At 44.3% G+C, this 24,431-nt stretch overlaps 1 protein-coding gene across 1 annotated transcript in view; it reads left to right on the top strand.

Annotated features, from left to right (window-relative positions):
* Positions 1–24,431, top strand: part of thada (THADA armadillo repeat containing) — a 195,239-nt gene that overhangs the window by 86,465 nt on the left and 84,343 nt on the right. The window contains exons 26-28 of the mRNA XM_080741000.1: positions 642–733; positions 10,543–10,632; positions 15,955–16,086. Of these exons, the coding sequence (XP_080597126.1) occupies positions 642–733; positions 10,543–10,632; positions 15,955–16,086 (314 nt within the window). The remainder of the gene's footprint in view (positions 1–641; positions 734–10,542; positions 10,633–15,954; positions 16,087–24,431) is intronic.

The raw sequence follows: 24,431 nt of genomic DNA, 5'->3' as shown, positions 1-24,431 counted from the left end.
TATTTGACTTTGTAAAACCCGAGTTGCACTGCACTTGGCACGTCCTTTTTCAGTCTACACCAAATCTATTCGCCAAAAAATAGCTGATCTACAAGCTCACGTTGTGACGCGTTGTGAGCTTGTAGATCGTCTATTTTCCCCTCACAATAGGGATGCTGGGATTAAACATCAAGTAGAACGTTATTTTCAATCTGTCCTAATGGAAACCCCCAAAATAATCATATTTCAACTGGGGACCCCCCACCCTGCACAAGCACTTGGAATTGTAGGAGTTGGCATTACATTTAGTTTGACTCGATCAATTTCACAATTTCTGCCTCTAATATTTGACAATTTGACCAATGTTTGAAGGTACTAAAAAGGTATTTAAAGACTTTAAAAATATGCAGATACCCTGTATACACTGTATGTTTGTCTGTTTACTCTTGAGTGAGAAAACAATGTTAACATTTAGCGAAACATCTGGCAACCCCCCTGGGGGTCCCGACCCACAGGTTGAGAACCACTGGTGTAGAGATGTGAACTTATCATTGTTGTTCTATTCTCTCTCTCTTTACTCCACTTATCTCTATCTTTTCTCCTCTCTCTCTCTCTCTCTCTCTCTCTCTCTCTCTCTCTCTCTCTCTCTCTCTCTCTCTCAGGTGAGGAACTCCTCCACTCTTCTGTTCAGCACGTTGATCACCAGGATCTTTGGAGTGAAGAAAGGAAAGGATGAACATTCAAAAAAGAACAGGTTTGCCTCTTATCCTCCCTGGTGATCTGCTAGTTCAGGTTAATCATACTAATCAATTTAATTCATTATTTAAAACAACTTTTTTTTTGCCATGTGCACTGAGGTAGAACGAAAACAACTCTTGCACAGACATAACGATAATGAACACAGACATCAACAACTACCAACTGACTGATTGTTGAATAGATGTATAATAAAAAAAAAAGTGTTCAGTCAGTTCTTGTCATTCGCCACAAGGGGCCACTGTTGTCACACCACTTTTGCCAAAGCTCCCAAAAAGCAGTTTACATATCAGTCAGTTGTGTGGAACGGCTGTGGAAATTATGTCTCCGCTGTACATTCACACACCACAGTGTGTTCACTAGCTCAGGGGTTTTCAAAGTGGGTGACGGGGCACCCTGGGGTGCCGCGACGGCAGTCCAGAGGTGCCGCGAGATCATTTGATAATACTTGGAATTTATTTGGACACTTGAAGAAATGTTTAGCATCATGTTAAACTTGAAGTACAAAGTTATTTCAGTCAGTTATAACCAACATGTCTATTATCTCAACGTTTTTCTCGCAACATATCACTAAAATATCGTCGCTGTCAGGCAGAAACCTCTGTCGCTTGTAGATCGGCTGTTTTCACTAGTTTGGTACATTTTATAGATGATAAATACAAAACGAACGGTTTTGGAACACAAGGTTTCCACCCAACAACGACGATATGGTATAAATATAAGGTGCTGGGAGTGAAAATTATAATGTAGGGGTGCCTCGGATTAAAAGAAAATACTTATGTGGTGCCCTGAGACAAAAAAGTTTGGGAACCCCTGCACTAGCTAGATTTGATCCTATTGGGTAAAGAGAAGAGGTCTAAATCGCCAGTCTTAAGGCTAAGGCAAGTCCTTCTCAGGCAGTACGTTTCTTTAGAGACGTGTCTTTCCTCGCACACAACAAAAACAAGTCTACCCGGGTACCGTTACACTCGCTCACCCAGTGACCCCTCACACATGCCTTAACTGGTAGACAGCAGAACTCTAGCCATGCTCTTCTCCTGACACTTGCCCACTGACCTTCACCTTTGACCTGTGTCTGTCTGTGTGAGGGAATGAGAACAGTAAGTGTGTGTGTGTGTGTGTGTGTGTGTGTGTGTGTGTGTGTGTGTGTGTGTGTGTGTGTGTGTGTGTGTGTGTGTGTGTGTGTGTGTGTGTGTGTGTGTGTGTGTGTGTGTGTGTGTGTGTGTGTGTGTGTGTGTGTGTGACTAAAGGACTGGACATGTGTTGCATGCCCTTGTATTGATTACCATGAGTGAAATACCATGTGTCTATGACAAAGATGGGGGGGAGACCCCTGTTGTGCCAAGTACCACCAAGTCTCCCCGTCGTCACTGTGCCCCGCACTGCTTAGGCCTGATTTATACTGTGGCAACATGTTGTTACAGTAGCTTGTATATCACAACATATCTTATAGGCAGCAGGACACCATCATTAGCTTGTATATATCTTAACTCATCTTATAGGCAGCGGAACACCATCGTTTGACAAAGTAGAAATCAGGCTTTAGAATCGTCCCGAGACCCAACTGAATGAATTAGGGGGCATTAGGGAAGAGATTTGTGGTCCTGATCCTGAGGACCCAGACTGTGGCTGGTTTTCCATCTAAGATGTCTAATTGTAATGTAGTTACATGTGGGAATACCAGAGGAGTCACCGGAAAGAAACTCGCCTGGCCTGATTGTTTATGCCTTTTGATTGATTGATTGATTGATTGAGGTATTTATTAGAAGTTTTGGATAGGAAAAGTTACAGTTTCATGACAGTACAGTTCACTGATACAATGTCAACTAAAACGAAACTCGGGTAAGGCAAGGATTATTTGTTATTTTCCATTGATAATATCCTTATATACCTCTGTAAACTATGCTTAAACGGTTAAACCTAACCTTATTCCTAACCTTATTCTCAGTAAAACAAATACAAGAATAAAAATCTCTGCGAGTCTCTCTCCGGCAACTCTACCGGTTACCACATGTGGAAGTCTATGTGAATTCTGTTCTCCGTCTGGTGGAAAAGGAGCATTTTAGAGAGAGACCAGAACCGAGTGGTAACAAGTGAAGAGAGAGCAACAGCAGGGATGAAAAGCTAGGCTGCAGAGAGAGATGGAGGAGGGAGGGCAACAAAAAAGGGGAAGAGGGCTTCGGTGTAGCAGCAGACCAATGGGGCAAAAGGACAGTGCCTGACAGTGGTCACCTGTAAGTCAGAATGAGTGGGAATTCAGAATTAGGACAACTATCTCCGTTGTTATTAACTCTCTCTGCTCTTCCTTGCAAGACGTCTTGGAGTACTGGGACCCCTGGGGGTCCTTTAGGGTGTTCCAGGATGGTCCCAAGCAAAATTACTTGACATTCTAAATACTGACGTTTTCTCTTAATATGGGGGGGGTCCCTGCCCTGGCACAAAATATTTTCAAATGGGGGTCTGTGGCCAACATACTTATCAATTTGGGGGTCCTTCGTTACTTGACATGGAAATATTTGAGAACCCCTGGGCTCTCCCACAGAGCTGCTACCGTCACGGTGCCAGGGTAGAGTTTCACTGGGCCCTCCATCCTGTTTCATGTGATGAGGCTGTAAGCCACTATAGGACCCTATGCAGGAGCTGCTGTCTGTTTCGCTTTAGTTCAACTGACTGGTGTGACCAAGGTCTGGACTCTCTGAGCACTCTCACTCTCTGACAGGCAGGCCCATGGGGCGGCATAGCTCAGGGGTAGAGAAACCATTATTAGAGCACGAAGGGTTCCCGAAGGGTTCCCAGTTCGAATCCGGGCTCCTCCTGAGTTAATGTCGAAGAGTCCTTGAGCAAGACTCTGAACCCCTAGTTGCTCCCGGTGAGCAGGTTGGTGCCTTGCATGGTTTCCTCCGCCACCGGTGTATTAATGTGTGTGTGAATGGGTGAATGTAATGCACAATCTCTGTAAAGTGCCTTGGATAAAAGCGCTATATAAATGCACCATTTACCCATGACATTCAGAAGGTGTGTGTAATGTGTATCCTGTCTGTCCACTTGTGTATGTCGTTGCTGTCGGGTGGAAACCTTGTATGTCCAAAACCAACCTTTTTTTTTATTATTGTGAAAATATAAAATAAATGAAAATATCTGCTCTACAAACTCGCAAAGAGGTGACACGTTGTGAGCTGGTAGATCTGCTATTTTCACTACTTTTGTGTGACAAGTGTGTATAAGAGGGAGAGATTAACCTGTTCTGTGTGTGTGTGTGTGTGTGTGTGTGTGTGTGTGTGTGTGTGTGTGTGTGTGTGTGTGTGTGTGTGTGTGTGTGTGTGTGTGTGTGTGTGTGTGTGTGTGTGTGTGTGTGTGTGTGTGTGTGTGTGTGTGTGTGTGCGCGAAGAGAAGTACAAGACAAGTTAGCTCACATTAACTCTCCCCACGCTTTGAACGATAACGCTCGCCCCATTTTTTACAGAACCTCGATGCCAATACGGCGCTCGTTCGGTTCGTTCGTCTGATGACTGTAAGCTGATGAGGGGTCGCGCGGCCGTTTACTGTAAACACATTTTCCGCTGTGATGGTGTAAAAAATCCATTATGCGTTAGATCAACGGAGAACAATTCACTTCCTTGTTGATTTCCTCTGGCCCGGAGGCTCTGTAGCCAGTGACTGCTCTGAATGTACGGCAACACATAGCAGGACAATTCACATTCATTCTCGCATGACGCCGCCCTCTGCTGCCTGGCAGACCAAAGTGCACTATTGCACAACCAATAAAAATAAATAAATAAATGTCTGTCTGTCTATCTACTATAACGTCGCAAAGGTAAGCCGCTTTTTGATGGCGCCAGACCCAATAAATAAATAAATAATCTGGCAGTAGGAGAGTTAAGCATAGGTGTTCCAACTTGTGAATTGTGTCTGTCTGTCTGTGTGTGTTGTGTGTCTGGTCTGTATTATTACTGTAATTATTTGGTTGAATGTTCTGGCCACAGTAAATGCGTTGTGACAGCTTGTCCACTCCAATGTCTGACACTTTGCAAGTTTCCGTGTGTGTGTGTGTGTGTGTGTGTGTTGCAAGTTGTGTGTGTGTGTGTGTGTGTGTGTGTGTGTGTGTGTGTGTGTGTGTGTGTGTGTGTGTGTGTGTGTGTGTGTGTGTGTGTGTGTGTGTGTGTGTGTGTGTGTGTGTGTGTGTGTGTGTGTGTGTGTGTGTGTGTGTGTGTGTGTGTGTGTGCGCGTGCGTGCTGGATAAGGCTATCTAGGTTCACTAGGGGTGAAGTGTATCAACCCCTGTGAGCCAGCATACACACAGAAACTCACAAACGCACAGGGAAATGAAATGCAGATAACACACACAACACACAAACGGACAGACTCGTATTAATCCACTTGTGTATTTTGTGTTGCGTGCTTTTTGGGCTCTGTTTGTGTGTCTGTGTCTTGGCATTAAGAGTGTTGTTTGCTTGTGTACTTGTGTGAGTCTCCCAGTGAGCCAAGACCCTGGCTCCCCTCTCCATGACTCCATGTTGCTGTTATGAATAAGCTCTAGCTCCAAACAAAAGAGAAACGGAGGAGGGAGAGGAGTCTGCATTCCAGGCAAAGCCTCCAGCTTTGCGTCAACCCTTGTTTCAGCGCTTCATGCTTTTCCCCCGGAACCCTGCCGTCCATATGTAAAGGCACACACCAGGCTGACTTGATATAGGGCTAACTCAGTGATTCTCAAACTTTTTCATTTCAAAGACCCCCATAACTCTGAGAGTGTACAAATGGAACCAAATGGACCTGGCTGTAAGGGTCAATTTGGTTCCATTTGTACACTCTCACAGTTACAGACCTGCAAGGGTCCCAGAAGGCCCCTGGACCGCACTCTGAGAACCAGCTGGACTAGCTGATCGGATCGCCCTTGCATTGGGCGACCCCTCAAATGTATACAATTAAGTAGCCGTATCTACAAGAAGTCTTTTGAAACGTGTTTTAAGAATGAAACATCGCCTGTAACGAATTGGCCAAAATGCCGGGGTTAACACTTTGAGTGCCGTTAAGACGCTCACAGACGTCTGAGCGGGTTACTATGGTAACCGTAAGCCGCTAGTGAGCGAAAAAACTCAATTTCCCATGATGCCTAACGAAAGCCGCATCGGCTGACTTCCGTTTCCTCATTCTCTTCCATTCTATCTGGCTGCAGTATGCAGTATCGCTGCAGTATCGCTGCATACTATCGACCCATTTTCTATAGACTATATCTTACCCATGTTGTAAGATATGTCGCGGTTGTATTTTACTGTGGCGACTTCTTTCTCCGGGTTGGCTTGCTGTGTCGTGGGGGGATCAGAGTCTTCCAATGGCTGACTACCGGCAAACGGCCTGGGTCACACCACAAAGAGGGAGGGATGATTGATTGCTGGCCAAAGATGCTCACAGATGGCCTGATGTCAGTTTGGTGTGTACTAGGGGCCCCTGAGCAAGGCACTACCCCATCAACTGTTGGACGGGAACTGTACCAGAAGCAACCGTGGGGACCTCTTAAAAAATAATTGAATGCTGATCCCGCAATGACTCGCGAAATATTAAAAGGTGTCCACAGTGCTGATCGCGGGATGACTTGAGAAATATACTGTATATACAGTAAACGTGGCACTGGTTACCTTCGGTCCGGTGAATAACCCTGGCACGGGTGAATTCATCATCGTCGCGCATCCACGTGCACGCAATAGTGATCCCATCCCATAGAAACCAAGGGTCTTTCTCAACTTTACTGTCCATTTTCTCCAAAAAACACTTTTGATGCCAAGGATGGCATTGGATTCTCGCTAAAATAGCAAAACCATGGAGGCATCCATCTTTGATCATTGTTTACGCTTGGGACCGGAATTAGTCACGGGTGAATCTTGAACATCGTCAAGTGGGAATTGTGAGCTCGATATACTCCCGGCCTTCAAAATAAGAGAGTGGCCGCGGATGGAGAAAGCGACCGGCACTTTGGACAATTAACCCTTTCATGTCGGCGGCACGAAATCGGTTAAGAGGTATACAAGTGTAGGAAGTGGGAAATCGTGTATACACTACGTCTGCTTCTCAGTTTGTGTGCAGAGGAGAGATGTTGGGAATGACGACTCGACAGTAAAGTGTTGATTTAAACTTTAAGTTAAGAATGTTGTGCTTTGAGTAGAGGAAGTGTCTTCAACAGGGGGTCCGGGACCCCTAGGGGGTCCTCAGAGTTACTATAGGGGGTCCTCCAAATCTTTTGTGGTAGAATCTTTTTTCTTTTTTCTATTAACCACTTGAATCCTAGTGTCCTTATTCTAAGAACTTCAGCGCGAGGCGCTGTGAGCTTGTAGACCGGCCATTTTTGTCAGTGAAAGGTCAAGTTTATCAAGTATTGACGGTTCAAGTTGTTGAATATCTGATGATTGTGCTGTCAAACAATGAAACAATATGGAAACTAGGGCATTCACGAATAGTGATTTTTAGTATTCGAATTATTCGACCTCAAAGTATTCGAATAGTCGAATATTCGACAGGACTGGCCAAACTGTCAAATATTGAGTAAGCAAGAGGCGAACATTGTGAAAATAGCCGATCTACATGCTCACAATATTTATCTGCTGAACCGAGTCACATTAAATGTAATACCTACAATTCCAAGTGCTTTGTTGGGTGGGGGTCCCCAGTTCAAATATGTTTATTTTTGGGGTCACAGCCTAAAAAGGTTTGAGAACCCCTGGTATAGAGCAACTCATTCTTATGACTTCCTATCTAGCCAAGCTTTATAAACTACATATTTTTAAAGAGAAAAAAAAAAAAAAAAAAAAGAATATTCGACTTCGGTGACCAACATCGAATAGTGACTTTGATATTTGAATATTCGAATATGTGGTGAATGCCCTAATGGAAACTATGAAAAAGGTTGTAGGGGTCCCTGGTTCATCTCTGGCTCAACTAAGGGGTCTTGGCCTGAAAACGTTGAAGACCCCTGATTTAAACCCCAAGTTAAGAATATTGTGCTTTGAGTAGAGCACACACACACACACAGGTCAGCTAGGGCCACCTCACACACACACACACACCTCCTCCTCCTCGTCCCTTTGTGACCTCTCCTTCGCCCCACCTAATCTGCTCTGACGCGGCCTCCTGGCCTTTGACCTCCACACAGGCCTATCACAGGAGAGTCTTGTCAGACCCAGGAACTCTCATTAGAGAGAGTGGAGGAGGGTCGGGTGCACTGCACACACGTGCACACATACCACAGACCCCCCTGCCTACGCATTTACCTCTTCATGCACACAGTAACGTCCTCAGTGTTCATTTAACTTTGAGAGGGTACCAATTACGGGTCCGTTTGGTTCCATTTGTACACTCAAGAGTTACACATGGATAACTTAAATCAGAAAGATCTCCCCCACATCAATGCAAGACCATACAGGCCCTCGGGTTAAGTTTGTGGTCTGGTCATAGTAGAAATGTAATAATGGCATCATTCAAAGCCCTCTTACAACTATATGTTTATTTATAAAAAAAAAAGATTTCTGTGGCTCCACTAAAACATCTTTTATACATTCAATAAGCTGAGCAAAACCTTACTTTAATTCTGTATATTAAGAGAAAGAGAAAAACAAAAAATAAAACAAAACATAAAAACATTTATTGCACTCTCGGATGTGAGGAAAAAAGACCTTTGAGATGCAATGGCATTGCTTGCCGTCTAGTCGGCTTTAAACTGACAACAGAATATAGGTGCTTGACGTATATCAAAGTCCTGGACTTAAAATCAACTCATGTCTTTTCCTCTTCTTATTCTACAACACGTTAGAGTGAATAAAAGCACATTCTAATGTGACTTCATGTCGTCGTGGGCACATTCTGTATGTGGGTTAAACTGGCCCCATCTCTCTTTCTCTCGCTCTCTCATGAATGAACAAGGTCACAGTTTAAAGCTGAGGGGTGAGGATGTGATGGACAGGTAACAGGCGTTTAGTAGGGCAGTGTGTGTTTTTGAAGCAAACGCAGAGTTAGAACACAGGGCTTTGTCCGAGCCCAATCTTAAGTGTTAATTTAACTCTGGGAGTGTAAAAATGGAACCAAATGGTACCCTGATGATTTGTATTTAACTCGGTCTGTAGCATGTGTACACGCTTAGAGTTAAATTAACACTGTGTAGCACACACTCTAGTCCACAGGACCGCATCTGTCCCAGTCTACAGCATGCTTTCCCTGACGTATATACACACACATAACCATCGATATGCTACACACGCACACAGAACAAAAATATACACTGTAAAATCTTGGCAGAGCTTACAGTCCATTTTTATACAATTAAATTAACACAGGATTTTGCAGTCTATAGGCACACAACCATACACACACACACACACCCACACTCTCACACATAAACACGCCTGCGTACACACGCACACTCACTCTTACCTTGTTACCATGACGGCGCCTGAAACTAACTCAGACCAGGCTCTCTGTGTGTGTGTGTGGGTGTGGGTGTGCGCGCGCGCGCACTTGCGCCTGTCTCAACAGAACTAATAGCGTCATGACTGAAGCAGCCTGCGATTCTCTCCAGCAGCCTCACTGTCATGTGTTTGGCAGGCTCAGACCTCTTCCCTTCAGGAAGGCCTCGATTTAGATGGCCAGGGTTAAATAAAGACTTTTACGGGGCCCCTTGGCTGAGTGCGGGGCGTAGCATTCAGAGTGAGACCGCCGACGCTAAATAAAGTTTGTCATTTTATGGACGGACGCGTGTAAATACGTAAGCGCAAACACACGTGACAGTATTTACTGTGTCTTGCTGCCCAGGGCCGCGCACACACACAGTGAGTATGCACGTTGCGTTCACACACCCACACGCACGCGCCACAAACATAAATATTCTCCAAAGTGGTTGTTTATTTCCACACGCTGGAGCGTAAACAAACGCCGACCCCCTGCTTCGACCCGGAATAGCACGGAATGGTTTGGTATGGATTAGTTGCAGGCAGCACACATCCCCTTCGTCCAGAGCAGGGCTTCACCGCAACACTGATTTAGTTTAGGACACTAGTAGTTCTCAGCGTGGGATACAGGGACCCGCAGGGGTTCGAAGGGGGACTCCAGCTAAATGATTGGTAGCTATAGGAACCAAATGGACCCCTATGTCTTGAGGTCTACTGACCAGTCGCTTCTTAAGATCACACCAACAAAGCTGAAGACCAGGGGAGATGGATCATTTTCACGCTGTAGCGACCAAACTGTGGAAACAGTTTACACAGTGTTAGATGTTAAATCATCTCAAACCCTGCCTGTGTTTAAATCACGTTTGAAAACTCTTGTACTTGTACTCCTTGGCGTTCAATACTTCAGACGGAGAGTTGCTGCTTCTACGATTGTCGATTTGACATATGGCTTGTCGTTAAAACTGTGGGAGGAGTAGTGTGCCAAACTTTGGATCATCAATGGGCACATTTAATTCACTAATACATTCATATAAATAAGTGTACAGCAGTTGGTTCAACACTGTTGTTTTAAATGTGCTCTATGAATAAAGTGGATTGGATTGGATTTTGAGGCATAGATTGGGATCCCAGAGATGATCAAAATCATATGGAAATGATATGGGGGTCCGTGTCTTAAATATGTAAGATTCATGGTCTCTTGAGGTCAACTCAGAGTGTGGCATTGCCAATGGGTAGTAGTTCTTCTAGCATAGCTCATATTGTGCTCAACATTGTTCATTTCCATTCAAATCAACTTTCTGCTAACATAGTCGACCTCTCTCTCTCTCTCTGTCTGTCTGTCTGTCTGTCTGTCTGTCTCTTGCTCTCTCTCTAATAGGATGACAGGTCGAGAGTTCTTCACTCGTTTTCCAGCACTCTATCCGTTCCTCCTGAGTCAGCTAGAGGAGGCTGCTGGCACAGTGGACAGGTGAGGTGTTTATGAGTACACACACACACACACACACACACACACACACACACACACACACACACACACACACAATTCACGGCACCTGACATCGTTTTCTTCTCACCCTCTTCTGATTGCACAAGACACACACAGGCGCACCCACACACACACACCTAGTTTAGCCACTTCCATCACGTTCTTCTCACCCTCTGCTAGCACTGCACTGCGTTTTAATTGAATCCAGTCGCGACAGCTTCGTTAGGCTCGTTAAGTGTCTGTACTGATGAACCATTTCCTGGAGCGACGTGGAAAGAGAGATACAGAGAGGAACAATAGAGAGAGAGAGAGGGGCGGGTACAGTGCAACGGGTTCATACAGTACAAAACAAACAAAAAAAAAGCAGCCAGTTCAATTCACCAAAGCCAGGTCCTGTAAGAAGAGCTAACCATATTAGCCCTCTAGAAGCCATCTGACTCATTGCATTTGTCACTTGCTTGGTCAAGTGAAACTCTACCTCCACCTGTGGCTGCTTTTGTTTCTCCAACTTTAAGAGAACTAAGATTTGAAGATGTCTCGTTAAGATGGGTATGTTTTACCGTGGGCAACAGTCCACGCTGTTTCGCGCTCTCACACACACACACACACACACACACACACACACACACACACACACACACACACACACACACACACACACACACACACACACACACACACACACTCACATTCTCTCTCTCTCTCTCTCTCTCTCTCTCTCTCTCTCTCTCTCTCTCTCTCTCTTATTCACTCACTCACTCTCTCACTCACTGGTACCCACTTGGACTTCATTGGCGCTCTTATCTCTCTTATCAACATGGCCCCGGTTCCCCTATTAAAAGCCTTTGGCTCGTACAATAGCTCCCCAGTCACTCTTATCTTAATATGGATCAAATTAATTGAGTGCACTCTCGGACCAGCTCTTTTCACATTCCCCACACTCCATCTGATCTGACCCTCCTTTAGAACATTTAGCCACGTTCCCACGGAACCAGACTTCCCACAGAGAGTGCATCATGCCAGCCAGATGCAGCAGCGCACAGCGGTTGTTTGTGATTGTTGTGTACAAACCCCCTTGAGACTACTGTCTCCCTGTCTTGTTACACTGCCTATTACACTATTGATCTATACTTCTATAGCAGTGGTTCTCAAACTTTGAAATTTGAAGGTCTCCCCTTTGACAGTGTACAAATGGAACGGGTCCATTTGGTTCCATTTGTACACTGTCAAAGATACAGACTTGTAAGAGTCAATTTAGACCCCCATAAAGGAACCTAGAGAGTCCCTGAATATTTTTCAGGCCAAGTACCCCCTTAGCTGAGAGAGAGATGAAGCAGGGACCCCAACTACGTTCATAAACATATTTGTTAAATTGTGATGCACATTACACCTTTTTATAGAATTCATAGATGGCTTCATTGACTTGTTTGACAGCACTATCATCAGTGTTGTGTAAAGTTTTTCACACATTTTCTATTAATATGTTGGATTCATCTTAATGTGTATTTTTAACCACTCAAATGCTCAATACTTAGGAAAGTTTGTCCTTGGGCTTTGTCCCATGCTCTTAGCCTGCTCTATTCCCTCTTCAACAAACTTCTTTGCCGAAAACAGCTGATCTACAAGCTCAAAATGCGTCGCGCGAGTGCACAGGGAGGAAATGTTAAGGACATATTTGACATATAGAATGGTTGAGCCCTGGGGCGTCAATTGGGTATGGCAGGGGTATGCAGCTGCCATACCCTGGGACTAGGGGGGGAAAATAAAAGTTACTTTTATATGAATGTCTTTGTCTATCTCTTCTGGTTATTATGTTGTTAAATTACAGTACAATAACTACAAATGCAAAATGTAACAAAATGGTCACTTTAACAAGGTATTATATTTATATTCTCCACTCTTGTATTCTCCCCATCTTGACATAATGGTATATTCCCAGGTTCCGCAAGTCAGCTGCACAGGTGCAATGCATTTTTGTTAATTGTGGCACGTTTACTAACATGCCAAGTTTTAGCTGCTCTTGAACAACCGTTCCAGGCTGCCATATCCAGCCCAAGAAACCGTAGAAACATGGGAAAAATAGAATGTACTTAAAATAAATGTATCATGCCTGTTGCTAAGGTATGGCAACATGACACGCACGCGAAGGCGTGCGTGCAAGACACCAGTCATGTTGCCATACCTTAGCTCTTTCTGAACTGACGCCACTGGTTGAGCCAAGGGTCAAACCGGTGACCTACGGCCGTCCTCCGTCTCTGTCATAAACTCCATCCACAGCACGTCGCATCATATGCTAGTAATTCCCTGTTTCTCTTCTCTCTCTCTCTCTCTCTCTCTCTCTCTCTCTCTGTGTCCCTGTGGTGCAGCTGTGACATCACATCCTGCCCGGCTCGCCCCGCTCTGTGCATGACTGAGCCGGGACACTAAACACATTAGACCAGCTCCTAATTAGCCCCGCTATTACATTTCCCATCTCGGCCCATCGCACGGCGGTCCCCGTGGACTGCGGTTGCATGTGTACTGTACATGCGCGCGCGCGCGTGTGCAGTGTAGATGAATGGAATAATGAAAAGCACAAGTTGTTTTCGCAGGGGGTCTGTTCTCTGTCTGCGCTTCGCTATGAGAATCGCATGACTACGGAGGAAAGGGCCCCGGAGCATGTTCTGCTCTTCTAACATACACATCACATACAGTACAATTCGGCCGGTCTTTTTGGTCTTTTTTTTCTCCTTCACAATTTATTCATTATGCCAATTCAATTCCCATGCATTCTAGTCCTACAGTTTGTCCTCGGGCAGTGCTTCTTCTCAACCTTTTCATGGATCAGGGCTCACTTGAAACATCTCCAAAGCTTTCCCACCCATCTGATCTGACCACAAACACTTTCAGAGCATGTTTTTTTGATGAATCAATCAATTCAGAATCAGTACACTTTATTGCCAAATGCATCACAAGGACACACAGGAATTCATTGTGGTGTTGCAGCACAGACAGAACACATTTAAGACAAGACACTCAGGACATGATATAACCCATAATAAAAACTATAGTATACGTAAAACATCATTAGAGTCTTTAAAAACATTGTGTTCTGGCTTGGAACAAAAGAACTAACATAGTATACTTTAACTTGCTATTTAGCATGCAGTCTTACCAATGAAAACCTAAGTTGTGACTATTTTAAAAGTGAAGAAGTTGCCAGTACTCAAGGAATCTCCTTTTAAAAGTTTGTATTTACCTCACAACAGGCTCAAAACGGACGCGTTTCGACCAACTAGGTCTTCATCAGCGTTGACAAGGCTGATGAAGACCTAGTTGGTCGTTGGAGTGTCGCAGGCTTTCTGCTTTGTTGCAGGCATCTCTCGTGACTATTTTAAAATACATGATATAAAAAATAAATTTTATCATTAAAATCGTAGTGTTTTGCAAAATTATTTGGGGACCCACTTCCATTATCCTCGCAGCCCACAGATGGGCCCCGACCCAATGGTTGAGGATCACTGTCCCAGGGTGATCACTGAGCACAGACAACCAGTGATGTGATGGGCCGCTTCTTACCCCCTGACAGCAAGGAGTTTCACTGGGAGGACCCATTACGTGTGGGGGAACATTCTATTCCTCCTAGTCTCACACCCCACTGAACAGGCGCCTTGACCAACCTGTAGAGGTCTCTAGCGCAAGCAACAGAGATGGCCGTAGATATAAAAAGCTGTTATCGAAAATACCCTCCCCCACCTGTCTCTGATTGGCTTACCAACGTCCTTTTCTATGACGCAGGAGGAGGCGATGCGGAATCCCTCTGTCCCGCGATGCATACAGTATGCCACAGAGCCGAAGGAGGCGTCTACCTTTCTATGTCTATTGTCTATAGAGATGGCCCAGACAATTGTGTTGGTATGGATGCCCAGCCAAGCCGTTGCCCCTTGCGCCACCCGAGCACCGCGCCCACCAATCAGCAGTATTAATAGGCATGAACCTAACGATCCATTTGGGTGCATTTATTCACTCTCAGAGTTACAAATGGAAAAACTACCATTACTCGTAATCACACATACAGTCTGTCTCCATTTTTCTCTCTGGAGAGAGATCTCTCTCTCTGTCTCCCATCTCATCCTCCTCCAGTCCACCCATCCTTCCCTCCCTCCGTCATTGGGAGTGTGTTGGAGTGACACTGCCAAGCATAAAACTGTGAAACCGCTGGCATAGAGAGACAGTTTCCATTCTGAGTCAGTCAGCGAGGGAGTCGGCCGGTGGAGTTGATGTTCGGCTGAAGGGAAGAAGGAAAAGAAAAAAACCTGAGGTGGAGTGCGAAGCTCAGATGAAGGACAGATGAGGGGATGACTAGATGGGAGTGTGGGTGGTTTTAGGATGTAAGTGGTGTGTCACCCCTGCAAGAATCTAGGGCCTATTATGTTTTATTGTGGAAAGAATGTATTTTTGCGTGTGTGTACTAATGTGTGTAGGACATTTTCTCCTCTATCTGGGGTCCATTATTTCCCAGCCCAAGCTCTGCTGTGTGTCCATGATGTGAGCCCGTATTAGATATTTTTTAGATACCGCATAGCCATTATTATAATGAACATTAGTGGGGACCAATTATATGAAGACACATTAATCCACAATAAAACAACCATCATAGATCTCTCTCTGTACTAAAACACTATAATGGCAAAGTACATACTTTAAAGTAAAAAAATAAAGTTTAATAAAACATTTAAATACGATGGCTTTAAAAAAAATCATTTTTACATTGTAAAGTTGACCAACAGGCCATGAAGTTCAAAAAAAAAAAAACTGCCTTAAAAACCAAACAACCTGACCAGAATCTACACCGTAGTGAAAATAGCCCATCTACAGTCTCACTACATGATGTGAGCGTGCGACACCGTTTTACGATAAAGCATATTGTTTGACTTTGGGTGTGTTGCGTTTATTTAGCTCACAACTTTATTACATAGTTTCAGACTCTTGTGTCTGGTTACACACTGCAACGCTACGTGGTTGGTGGGTAGAACACTAATCAAATGGGGTCATCGCAAGAAACTGTTGCCAGCATTCTCTCCACCAGCTCACATGAGCAGAAGTCAATGAGCTGCATTGACACATAAGTAGCTCCACTTTCTATGCAACTATGTATACATATTATATGCTTTGTTATCTCCGCCAGGCCGGAAGACTGGCAGGCAGAGATGATGTTTTCACCTCTTGTTTGTATGTCTGTCTGTCTATCTGCGTAGCAAGTATCAGATACTCCCAAGTGCTCATTCCTCTTCCCTGTGTGTGTGTGTGTGTGTGTGTGTGTAGTGACAGTGGTCAGGTGAAGCTTCATCCCAGTCTGTTTCTTCTACTGCTGGTTCTGGGTAAACTATATCCGTCACCTATGGATGGATCAACCTCTCCTCTGGGACTGGCTCCGTTCCTGCCCTTCATAATTAGGTGAGTGGTAGGTCTGCAAGCACATGCGCTCACTCACTCACTCACTCACTCACTCACTCACTCACTCACACACACACACACACACACACACACACGCACACACACACACACACACAATCTACTGTGGGTTCCATTTTCAGTTTTCATCAACAAATATGAAATATTTACTCACAAATCTCTGAGTATAGTGTATGTTCACTAGTTACTGTAATATTTCAAAACATAAAAAAAAAAAAGATTCTCAACCCCTGGTCCCCGGACGGGTGCTGAGCCGCGGGAATTCAGATCTACATGCTTGAGCCTGTGAGTGTGTAGAGATGTGCATGACACAGCCGTACACCAAAGTATAACATAGGGCCTGAGTGGTTCAATTGTGTCGTGTTAATTGACAAAGTCATTCAATTCATTCAAGATCCCAAGGTCCTGTGTTGGGAAACGGTGCTCTTGTAGTGTGAGAATATGTCTGCACCCTGGGTCTGTTACGGTAAATGAGAATGCACTGTGCCTTGTTTGAGTTGGAGGTCAAGATAAACAATGTGCACGGAGCACTCTCTATCAAGTGAAGTGGGGTCACACACCTGCTGCACTGGCCATCGTAAACATCTCCCAAACGCCTGTTCTTCTGAACTAGACCTTTCCTATTCCAGGAATAGAAGCATTTACTATCACCCAGACAAAACACCTGTAGTCTAAGCAGCAGCTCTCTCTCTCTCTGTGTGTGTGTGTGTGTGTGTGTGTGTGTGTGTGTGTGTGTGTGTGTGTGTGTGTGTGTGTGTGTGTGTGTGTGTGTGTGTGTGTGTGTGTGTGTGTGTGTGTGTGTGTGTGTGTGTGTGTGTGTGTGTGTGTGTGTGTGTGTGTGTGTGTGTGTGTGGACAGGTGTCTTTTGTGTGATTTATTATAACATGTTGTAGTCTGTGTTATTGTCTTTCTTCTTTTCACTCCCCACATTCCAATGTATCCATCCTGATGCATACAAATGGCTCATGAAGTTGAACTTGATCTTTACAGGGGGGGGGGGGGTGTGTGTGTGTGTGTGTGTGTGTTTGATTATTTTATTTGACAAAAATGGAGAACAGTACAAGTATAGTCAATACAATAAAAAAAGTACCGTTAAACACCCTGCCTAAAAGGAACATCCCAAATAAGTCCTTTTACGGTCTTTTTTACGTTGGAAGTCCTTGGTATTCAATTCATGGACATAACAAATAGCAAGCAAAGAAAACATTCAATATCATGGCAGTTGTAAAAAACACTGTACATACAGGAGAGGGGAAACAAGGGGTTGGGGGGTGCTCACTTCTCGCCTGTCTATGGGAGACGTGATGATTGCCTCTGGCCTCCTGAGAGTTTTCAAGGAAGAAGTGTGTGTGTGTGTGTGTGTGTGTGTGTGTGTGTGTGTGTGTGTGTGTGTGTGTGTGTGTGTGTGTGTGTGTGTGTGTGTGTGTGTGTGTGTGTGTGTGTGTGTGTGTGTGTGTGTGTGTGTGTGTGTGTGTGTGTGTGTGTGTGTGTGTGTGTTAGGGCTGCACAATTAATTAATATATAAAAAAATTACACTAGTTTCTAAATGACGATGATTTTGACGTTGCACTGCTTTCATGTGTTGACTTGTATGTTTCTCATCAATCCAAGTTGAAATGTCAATCATACTTAAACTATATACATAAGAAAAACACTATTGATTGAACATTTACGCCATGCAACTCCATTTGTGTTCTCTAATCTCGATTTCTCATTTACAGCGCACGGCCCATTTTTCTATAACCCAACACTGCACACGTTGGCAGAGGCATAAATATAGATTAGCCTACTTGGGGGTACTTGGATCGTATAACTCGAGTGTATTACAGAAAGTTGTCAAGCTAAAGAAATGAGCGACAACTGAGGAAAATCCCTGTGGCGAGGGCGAGAGTTCTACTTAAACTGAAAAGAAAAAGGATCAAATTCCAATGTGTGGAACTTCAGGTTTCAACCTGGAGTCATAATTTGCCTGGCAGTGCTTTGGCATAATCGCTGCACCACAAGGTAACACAATAAATCTGTACAACCATGTCAAAACGTCACCATGAAATGAAATATGATTTTAGCAAAGGGCACAACAAATCGCATCCAAAAATCCCTGCTGCCACATGACACAAACCTCAATAACGCAAGCGGCTACAGCGCATCCCTGTGTTCCACCCAAGCTCCCAAAGGCACAAAAACATTGCAGAAGCCATCACCTATCAATTGGATAAAGCAGTGTTGATTTTGACAGCAGATTTAGTTTAGTCATAGTCTTTAGAATAGTTTAGATTTAGTCATATTTTAGTCATCTGAAATGTTTGTGTTAGTCCAGTTTTAGTTGACTAAATATGATAAGATTTTAGTCGACTAAATCTACAGTTGCTCTCCGTCCCCCAAATGCTAACCTGCCGACGCTGGTGAAAGCTAACCTGGTGAAATACTAACCTCCGTCCCCCCGGGTCGGGGAGGCCAGAAGAGATCGCTCTTAGGCAGTATTGAGACCAGGATTACTGCACGTTTTTGTGAGGGTATACCTACCCTAGGAGACACGGGGAGAACATGCAAACTCCACACAGAAAGGCCCATTTTGCCAACCCAACCTACTGTAGGGTATGGGCACTAATGACGCGGAGGAGAGAGGCGACAGTACTACCGACTGCACCACCGTGTCCCCAAATATTGCTTATTCTATAGCTGTACATTATGTGCTTATGTTCAGCATCATTTAAGTTAAAGGCCCGCTGACACGCCCCGAAATTATAATAGTATGATACAGTAGGACGGAGATCGGCTCGGAACCTTCCGCCATTGTACCCGGTAGGATAACCGCCGTTACAGTAATATATTACTTTTCGCGAGATATCTCTGGAATGGCACTAAATCGGTTAATAAATAAATGTTTTTGTTTTTGAACAAATAATCGTGTGAGAAAATGATGATTGTGCAATATCAAGTCAAAACACCTGATTAGCCTAAGCATTTGTGTGACATGTGTTTATTTGTGTGATGTCATATCTGGGCATTTGGGTGTTCTCGGCAGTCGTCATATTCTGGGCACAGTCTTTGTTGTGCTGTAGGGGTGCTGGGCTGGCCAATGGGAAACTACAGTTTGCAAGCACACATTTTTCACACATTGCTGAGATGGAGAAACACAAATATTATTGGAACATGTTCCTCCACTGCACCTGCAAGCGTCCAGCCAATAGCCATGCATCAATTGTTGCGCGCACGCGAGCACACACACACACACACACACACACACACACACACACACACACACACACACACACACACACACACACACACAGTCAGTATCTGACAACTAGAGTTTTTGGGTTTACCTTCTCTGTTCGGTGGGAAATGTCTTTCGACCATGTGTGAATTGACGCTTGCAGATCGGCTATTTTCACTATTTCTTCCTTTATTTATTATTGTAATTGCGGTGAAAGTATTAATTGATTATTATTTTTTCAATCAAACTTAATTGCACCACAGCAAATAACATTTAACTGGGAAGAGTGTGCTAGCTTGCAACGTCTTGGTCACCAACGAAAACATGCATGTGCACGAATATGCATTACACACATTAACGTAACAGTTGAACAAAGTGTGAGGGGAGTGCGTTCCTATCGCAGCGCCCTCTAGTGCCCAGGAGTGTGACGTTCTGTTCCCTGTTCCCAACCGATTTGAGCTGACATCTGTGTACGCGCTCGCTCTCCCATCTGCATTCTGGCCTCCTAACGATGCGATTCAAGAGTTTAGTCTATTCAACACCAACTCCTGGATCGCTGCCCTCCGCAACGCGTTGCAACAGCAGATCAATTTCAAATAAGAGCTTACCAAATACGCTCTTTACAGGTCAGTTTTATCAAGTGTCTGAATTTGCAGCTCAACAAAAGCGAATTCATCCTAGTACTGTATGACAGAGGACAATTTCATAATACATTTAAATCTACGCGATACAATTATTGCGAGCGTCTTTTTATCACGATAAAGGATAATTACGATTATCGCCCCATCCCTAGTCCTAGCTCAGTGGTAGAAATGATGGCGCCGGAGACCCGGGTTTGAATTCCCAGCGGGACATAAATCTTAGGGATTGCAGCTTTAAAGCTCTCATAACTTCAAGTTCAGAGGGTTGTTTTATGTCGACTTTGGAAGCTGATCCTTTATGAGTCATTTTCATAAACACGGAGCTGAGGAGAAGCATTTTAAGACTACCAACCTGAAGTTATTGCTAGTAAGTTGGGCTTTTGTGGTTGAATATCAGGTATTCCTCGCTCTCTTGGCCCCGGCTGCTTGCGCGTCGAATGGCTGGCTGTTACTTGTCAAAGGAGGTATGCGGCGCACGCATCCACTCTCCAAATGAAGCCCACATGTCAGAGAGGTTAAATATAGCCCCAACTCTGACTGCCTGTGCTCCAGCCCCGATGCTGTCTACCACCCAGCTACCCCCTCCCTTACCCCCATCGCTCTCTCTCTCTCCCGCCGACACATGTGGTCGTGTCTGGGGAGTCCGATGGCTGACTGTCCCCCGCCCCGCCTCTCCAGATACATGTGGACATTTGTATGACCCATCTGACCGCTTGGATCAGATGGGTGCGAACCAGGTGTGGGCCAAAATATAAGTGTCTTCTAAATCCTTCTAAGGTTTTTGTTTTTGTTTCTGTCAGTGGTTCTCAAAATGTTTCATGCCAAGGACCCCCAAAACGACATGTATTTGGCCACGGACCCCCATCTCAAAATATGTTGTTCCAGGGACCCCCCCCCCCCCCCCCCCCCCATCTCAAAATATTGTATCAGGGACCCCCCCCCCATCTCAAAATATTGTATCAGGGACCCCCCAGAAGCAAATATTTGAGTTACAAATGTTCACTTTCAAAAAGATATACTCAAAGACTTGCCAAATATATATATATATATATATATATATATATATATATATATATATATATATACATATATATACAGTATATATCACGGTTTTTCAAAAATAGCATATCTACAAGCTCGCAGCGTGCTGTGAGCTTGTATATCTGCTATTTTTCAATAGTTAAAGCATTCAATAATTCTAGGCTTTATCCCCCCGCCTCTCCCTCTCACGCCTCTGATCGTCTATCCGTCCTCGCCGGCCCTCTGATCTATTCACATTCTTCCACAGACTTGCCTCTGTGTGTGCGTCAGACCTTCCTGGGTGATGATGATGAGGAAAACAAAAAAAGGGGGGAGATGACTAGACAACATTTATTATGTTTGGTGATGGCTGATGATTTCTCTGGAACTGGCTGTTTCACTTGTTCTCTCTCCCGTGCTGGCAGTACCTCAGAGTGCTGGGATGATGATGATGATTTATCTCTGGTCTTGTCCACACCCCACCATCTCTCTCCAATCTCCATGCCTCACTCCATCCATTACTTTATCCTTCTGTCATTTTTTTTGGTGGAAAAAAAGGCCTGTGTAAGGGCTTGGACATTTTGGGAGATGTTTTGATACCAATAGTGCCTCTTAACTATAAATAAATAAATAGCATTTCTAAAAGTATATGTATTTTATAAACAAAACAATAATTATCCTGCCCCAATTCGGAGAACACAACACAATGTTCTACTTTCTCTTTCGGACCTATAATTCCATCCATCGAAGATTGGTAGGGGTCAAGGTTATTTCTCAAAATTACATAGTGTCCAGCATGACTCGAAAAACGGTCAAAGATTGACACATGTTTACCATTATCGGCAAATAGGAAGTTGTGGTCTTTCATTTGGCAACATGACCTTTGACCTTGGGCTGTTTTTAAGAGGTCAAACTCACAGTTACCGTTTTTTTTTCTTCTCCCTATTGATGGTCAGAAAAGGCGGCACGTGTTTGGTTTTAGTTTTTAAAGTAGTTGTGCCAGGCACCACTAGTTTCTATTTGGTTTATTTATGTGTTGGACCAAAAAAAGTACTTGTGTCAAAATAGCCATAGCAGATCCGTGCCATGTGCTTTGCTCTGTTTGTCAGAGTACACACTGATAGTTTAACTCTGAGAGGGTACACTTATAACATGTGTACACTCTCTGTGTTGCAAATGGATGAATGAACACAGAGGTTTGTAGTGGTGGTCCTCTAAAATTCTAAATACCTACATTCTTTTCTACATTTATTCTTTTCCTGTTTCTTTTAGATGTATTTTTTGGAGTACTTGTGCCTTATTCCAGACAGGTTGGTTCAAAGAGACGGGAAAACTAAGGCAGAGAGAGAGAGAGGAGAGGCATTCGAGACAGGTTGGGGGTTGCATTCGAACTTGAGTCCTCAAGATCAGAGCAGTTGTTTGAGCCACCAGGCACCCCATATACCACTTTCTTGACTGCTTTTATTATGTGAAATTTGATATAGTTGATCACTTTCGTGTGATTCTGGTCCCTTGATAGAATCAGCCATCATTTATGAGAATTCCAGTGTCCTTGTTGGTTTTGCAGTTTGATCAATTAAAACCGACAAATGTTTCAGCTGTACTGTAACTCTGTTGCTCATTTGCTAGCTGCTCTCCTCAGAGCTGGCTTGTTTAAGTTAACACACTACAGAGGGGAAACTGGGCCTTCCATATGCCTCTGAAATGAGACACAGACTTAAGACACACACGCTCACACACGCACGTACACATACAAACACGCACAACCCTCCCCCAAGTCACCCGCCTGGCTCCTGACCCCATGGGGACAGCAAGGGACAGCCCTCTTTCTAAAATTACACCCTTCCAAACTGTCATTTCCTCCGCAAAGGGTTTTAATGAGACAAATTAGCACTGATAGTTAACATATGGGGCCCAAATGGAGCTGCATGAGGGGAGAGGGGGGGGTGGACATGGATTTGGTCATTAGAGGTGTGATTTCGTGTGCATGAATTTCATGTATGCACACATGCAGCAAGCTCCGGAATGCTAACTGTTGTCTCTCTTTGATACAGGGCCTTTGTCTTTGTGTCTCCTCCGTCCGCCCATCTGTCCGTCTGGTTTTCCGTCTGCAGGGGCGTCGCAAGGGGGGAAAAGTGGGACTGAGTTTCTCGGGCCCAAGGTGGAGGGCCTTAATTATTTTTGAAAAGTCGTGAAAATGTGTGCAAATCTTTGAATATATGTATTTTTTAAGCGAACATTTGTAACTCAAATTTTACTTCTGGGGGTCCCTGGAACTAAATATTTTGAGATGGGGGGGGGGGGTCTATGGCCAAATACATATCATTTTGGGGGTCCTTCACATAATTCAAAGACTTTTTTTTTCACGATTTTTGAAAAATAGCAGATCTACAAGCTCGCAGCGTGGCACTGTGATCTGCTATTGTTCAATAGTTAAAGTGCCCAGGGCCCAGAATTTGGTGCGACACTCCTGTCTGTCTGTAAGTCTGTTCCAGAGCATGTATGTCCACAGCAGGTGGAGGAGCATTTGTTGACAGTTGACTTTAGACTTGTTGGTCCCAACAGCCCTCTCTTTGTCCAAGTTCCTGTTTGTTTTAGCTCACTCCCACTCATTCACTCTCTTTGAATTGTTTCTTTCTTTCTTTTGCTCTTTCACCGTTTCACTTTCTTTCTTTTGTTCATTCTCTCTTTCTTCGCTTGCCCTTTCTTTCATTCTTTCACTTACACTTGTTTACTTTTTCTTTCACTCTTTTGCCATCTTTCTCTCTGGCTCATCCACACACCGGCCACATACTGGTACAGTTTAGTTGTTGCATTTCAGTAAAATATAATTGAAGGAGAAGACACAGTATAAAATACACAAAATAAAGTCTCTGAACTTTGCGGTGATCATTGTATTGTTATGTGACACATCATCCTGTCCGTCTGTTACTCCAAGCAGGTTTCCAAAACCTAAGAATTATCAGCATTTAGCACTTGTTACCCCAGGTCCCTCACATACACAAACACACACACACGTCTGTTTTATCATGCCTTTAGAGAACATGGGCAGTGTACACGAGGTGCACAGTCTACACACCAAAAAAAAACTACCAAACATGTACTTTATGTAATGTCCGCGTGTTTGAACATGGGCATGCATCTGTGTGTGTGTCCGTACATTGTTGTGTATCTCTGTATCTTTAAACACATCATCGCTCCTCGTTGCCAGAACATGGTGCTCATCTCCACATTCCGTTCCAGTGATGGATGGACGATCCCCTCTCCTCGTTCTGGAAGCGCCCGCAGGATTTTCCACCGCACAGCAGCAGCAGGGCCAAGCTGTTTGGCCAGGCTAGGCGTAAACCACCCTGTCCTAGTGCCGTCACGGGCCCCGCAAACGGCAAACAACATGCATGCACCGTGCACTGATGCAGACTTTAAAATCCTGAGTGTTCATTTAAAGGACA

Source organism: Nannobrachium achirus (genome assembly GCF_963921795.1).
Source record: "Nannobrachium achirus genome assembly, chromosome: 13".
In the NCBI taxonomy this organism is placed as follows: domain Eukaryota; kingdom Metazoa; phylum Chordata; class Actinopteri; order Myctophiformes; family Myctophidae; genus Nannobrachium; species Nannobrachium achirus.
Note: the sequence above shows the minus strand (reverse complement) of the source record. Positions and strands in the feature narration are given on the sequence as shown.